The sequence below is a fragment of the Amphimedon queenslandica genome, unplaced genomic scaffold (assembly GCF_000090795.2).
Source record: "Amphimedon queenslandica unplaced genomic scaffold, v1.1 AMPQUscaffold_12829, whole genome shotgun sequence".
Taxonomy (NCBI): domain Eukaryota; kingdom Metazoa; phylum Porifera; class Demospongiae; order Haplosclerida; family Niphatidae; genus Amphimedon; species Amphimedon queenslandica.
The window spans coordinates 39,971-44,760 of record NW_003546935.1 but is presented as its reverse complement, the minus strand read 5'-3'; the positions used below and the strand labels follow the sequence as shown (position 1 = coordinate 44,760).

At 32.4% G+C, this 4,790-nt stretch overlaps 1 protein-coding gene and 1 long non-coding RNA gene across 2 annotated transcripts; both read right to left on the bottom strand.

The window, feature by feature from the left end:
* Positions 1-798: 798 nt before the first annotated feature.
* LOC109586608 (uncharacterized) lies at positions 799-1,387 on the bottom strand. The gene is made up of 3 exons (XR_002187112.1): positions 1,353-1,387; positions 1,227-1,290; positions 799-992 (listed from the first exon to the last, which is right to left on the bottom strand). It is a non-coding gene; the product is annotated as an uncharacterized LOC109586608 (long non-coding RNA).
* Positions 1,388-1,583: 196 nt separating this feature from the next.
* LOC109586606 (uncharacterized) lies at positions 1,584-4,132 on the bottom strand. Its single transcript, XM_020002804.1, has 3 exons — positions 4,077-4,132; positions 1,729-4,011; positions 1,584-1,588 (listed from the first exon to the last, which is right to left on the bottom strand). Exons 2-3 carry the CDS (start codon positions 3,908-3,910, stop codon positions 1,584-1,586), a joined length of 2,187 nt encoding a protein of 728 aa, XP_019858363.1. The 5' UTR covers positions 3,911-4,011; positions 4,077-4,132.
* Between the last annotated feature and the right edge of the window lie 658 nt (positions 4,133-4,790).

Sequence of the window (4,790 nt, the reverse complement as noted above, 5' to 3'; positions counted from 1 at the left end):
CACAAATTTACAAAAAAATTACTCTCAAAATTTAATTGAAAAATTTAACTGAGATATTGATATATTAATGATAATAATAAGTATATTTTTCTCTTTTCTTTTATAGCTCGTAACACATATCAGGATGGAGTGAATTTCATTCGTAACAAGTTCACTAGTTTAAATCGTAACCCAACCAGAAAGACAGTATACACACACGTCACATGTGCCACTGATACCAGCAACATACAGTATGTGTTTCAATCTTGTACTGAGATTATTATATCTGAACATTTAAGAGATACTAGACTAATGTAGATATGTTCATGTACTTGTATGTGTGTCTGTTTTTAATCTATAGCTCTCTCTCTCTCTCTCTCTTTATTTCTATCATCTTTTGTATCTTTTGTTTATTTCTATTTTGTTTATTCTGTATACTCTTATCTCTTCCCCTCTCTCTCTTTTTCTGTCAATTTTCTTTATTTTTCTATTCTCTCTCTTTTAATGATACACATTATTTCACTTATTGTGTTTTGTGTTTTGTCTTTTTGTTACATTTTTAACCACCTCTCACTATCTCACTCAGTTTTATTATTATTATTATTATTATTATTGTTGTTGTTGTTGTTGTTGTTGTTGTTTTGATGGTCTTGGAGAATAAGAAACAGAGAAACAGCAAGTGATTGTGGTTCACCTTACTGTTTCATGTACAGTATCAAACAACCAGAAACTCAGTTTTTGAAATTTGAATTTAAAAATTAATTACTAATAGCTAATAATACCAAAAAGACAAAGTTAATCATTAATTAAAATGTACATGTAATTGTGGCAGATTTAATTTGCATGTAGTATTAAAAACATTTGCCTATTTTCTTTCTTATGTGTTGTATATATGTACCTAGTTAATTAAAGCTAGCTGTATCTCTCATGTAAGAATAAAGGTGTGTGTATGGTCTAATTAAAAAGTACTAATAATTATTCCTGTGTTACTTTTCTTCGCTTTGCCTGATTCCCTAAAAGAAAAACACAAAGATGCAAGTAATGCATAAAATAATGTGGGCATAGCACTGAAAGATGTGAGTTTTGTTGTAATTTACACATTTCCTGGGATGGCGTCTGCAAAGTTTATGAACAAGTAGTTTGCATGTATTTCACCAGAAGAAGTCTAGTGTATAAACTATTATATCAATATGGCTAAATTCTTAATCAATTTTAGGACTAGCAAAATTCATGCTTATTATGTATACCTTCAGTTTCTGACTCATCATCAACTGGTGCATGAGTGGTGAACATTATCAGGTATAGACTGACCTAATGTATTGAGATATAATGACTATATTGATCACTGATAATGTACACACACACACACTCACCTAACTGGTGTAATATAGAGGTAGCAATATCTTTTAGTGTATGATGTTGTTGGTTTAAAAATACATGGCATATATCAATAAGATACTGCTTTGGATTAAGAGAGGATTCCAACTGTCGTTGTATCACAGACACTAATTGACTTGATTTCCTATAATCAGATATTCCTGTTACTGTTTGTATATTCTCTTTAGTATCCAGTGGTATCAGTCCTTCAGCATACAGTGCATCAGTTACTCTGTAAAGGTTAGTAGTAATAGCATCAGTGAGTTTAACAGAATGAGTCCTTAATATATCCTTTGGATTACCTGCATAATGTATCAGTTAATGAGTGTTGTAGTATGCAATACAAATGGAATTTGCATGATTGATACTCACCTTCAAGGGTATTGCTTAGGTTATTTTCTTGTCTTTCATGTTTAGCTCTATTAATCTCTTCCTGAGTCATAAACCAGGACCAATACTCATCACATTGAGGGTCTGATAAGTCCTGCCATTCACCTGTTCTACTACATTTGATAAGCACATTATCTTCAAGAGTAGCTACATGTTGTTCTTTATCTTTGCAGGGACAGTAAAAAGTTGCAACTGGTTTTTCATAGTCAATAATTTTGTCTTTCATGACTTCATTAATGGCTCTCTTTATACAATTATTTATACTCTGTCTGTAGCGGAGTTCTTCACAATAAATTGTAATCCAGTAAAGCTGCTCTACCAGTAATACTTTGCACATTCTGTATTTATTAATTTTCTTCTGTATGGTGAAAAAATTTGAGAAATTGCGTTCTTTTGTAATGATGTCCCATTTTTCATCACCAGGATAAGAAAGAAGCTGGACAATAACAGCACAAAACAGGCCCATAGGTACTGGTTCATCATTAAAATAATAAAGAAGAGGAGGTATTTCAGAAAAGTCAGAAAGATCAGAAACATCTTTGACAGGAAGCAGTGCAGGCATCAAAAAAACTACATCTTTTTCATCTGTTGGTATCAAAGCAGCAATCTTAAGGTATTCAAATAAACTCAAAAGAATGCTTTCATATCCCTTAAGTACACCAGCATTTTTTTCTAAAACTTCAGTTGATAAATAGCCTTTTGCAGCTAACTGTGCTACTTTGTCAGGGCCATCCTTTAATTCATCCAGAGGCTTACAAACTTTAATCATCAATTTTTTAATAATGTTAATGACAGCATCCAGCTTAACAAATACAATATCCTTTGCTGGAGAATCATGATAATAAAACAGCAATTTTAATGCATGAAAAAAGTTTAGTGCACTTTTAACTTCTTTTTCTGGCATATCTAGCAATTTACCAAACCCTATACATGAAGATAATTTTAATATTCCTTCATTCTCTTTTGCTTCATTACGAAGAATAACGCCAAAGTAATGCCACTTCAATGGTACTTCAATTTCATAAGCTTGCTCATTCAATGCTTTACTTATAGTTTCTATTGCTGGGTCATCATCAAACTCACCGTCATGTTTAGCCTTTCTGCCATCTACTTCATGTATGAGATCATCATCATCTGTATATACAATTTGAATAGATTCAGATTGTAACATTGATTTTAATTTCCCTCTTTTAATTTGAATATCTTCTATTCCTGTTTTTTGTTTATATATGTCACTATGTGTACCAATAGTAATAACTTGAAGCTTTTCATTTTTAGGTGCCTTAATATGTTGCTGACCTTCAATTATTGATCTAAACTGCTTGGTATTTGAATTTACAACAGAAATAACTTGCCTTAGCATATCATCAACTTTTAGAGAATATTCATTAAAATTAATTGTGATATCAGGTAACTTCATTGATGTTGAAGACTTATCATTGAGATCCTTAGCTAGATTAACCACAAGAACAAGGACTGAGCTACAAGGCATAAAAGCTAACAATAGCTTTTGGAATTGTATTTGACCACCTGAATCAAAAAAATATAACCAGTCTCTATTAAAACCAGCTTCACTGGTGCGATGCTTCTCTTTTAAATATTTAAGGACATCATAGTTTTGTACTAGATCATCTTTAAAAACCTCTTCTACATCCATCTTTTGTTCATGTACTGGTATAAAGTTATCAATATCTTCTACTGGTGAATTAACATTAACAACTGGCATTATGCTGCTGTCTTCAGTATTGAGATATTGCACTGCATTTGAGGTTAGAGCTGCTTCTGATGATGGGCTTGTAGGAATAGGATTAATATCATGAGATGCATAAAACATAGCTCCCATGTCTCTATCATTTTGTTCTATAGTTCTATTTGCAGCAATGGGACTACTTATAATTTCATTTGGAATTTTTAAACCGGATGCAATTTCTTTTAGTTCGGCAATAACTATGCCGTCCATTTCATCATCTGATACTAGCTTCCATCTGTTATCAACTGTTTTACCATAGCGATTAATGGAAAAACTCCCAAATGCCATACAAGGAGCTTCAATTAAGTTGGTGCTGACTTCATCGTAAGACAATTTAAGAATCAATGATTTAATACAAGTTTTACCAACTTGAGCTTCCCCTTGTATTATAGCCACACTAACTTTATATTTCATGAATTCACTTTCTTTAAGAGTATGTTTCAGATCTTCTTGAGTTTCTATACTGAATAACTGTAAATTTTCTGGAGTTTCTTCACTGAATAATTGATTGTGACCTATAGCAAGAGTATTTGTAATTAATTTGTACATTATAGTAAATATTATAATTTACCAAGCTCACTTGTTATTGTAGATAAATTTACTATTGGTAGTGGTTTGTGTGGTTGTTCTTTTCTGTGTCTATCAATCAATGTCTTCTTTGGATCTTTAAGAGTATCCTTCAGGAGAGGAGGAGGAGTGTATCCAGTATTAATCTGAATATATTCAAGTGATGGATGGATGAAGATAGTTTCATATAAATGTTGTACTAGTTCCATCCAGCTAGGTTGAGATGACTCTTTATTAATATCTCTACACTCTATCCTCAGTAGTCTGATGGTTGTATGTGACTGTAACATGTTAGTAACAGCAGGTAGTGCCTGTTCATAAAACAATGGTGTCATTATTTGTTTCTTCTCTTCCTCACTACAGTTACTGTATGACTGATCTGGTTTGAAGTTCACTTTAAGTTCTGTGAGATGGTTCTTTTGAGAGATGACATTAAAAAAAGCTCTTATCTCTTCATTCAGTGGAAGTGGAATGGATACACTCAACTGCTGTAGACTGGTGTTGTGTCTGAGACCAGTTGATAGGAAGGACAGGAATGAACTGCGAAGAATTTCACTAAACCAGTTATTAATCTCAAAGTATTTCAGTGTTTGGTTCTGTGTTAGCATGTCTTGTAGACTAGTACCCATACTGCTGGTATTTACTCTCTCCTCCTTTATCTTCACACTCAGAGCTTTAAGTGTAGTATTGGTTTGTAGAATAGTAAATAGTTCAATAGCACTCTCAG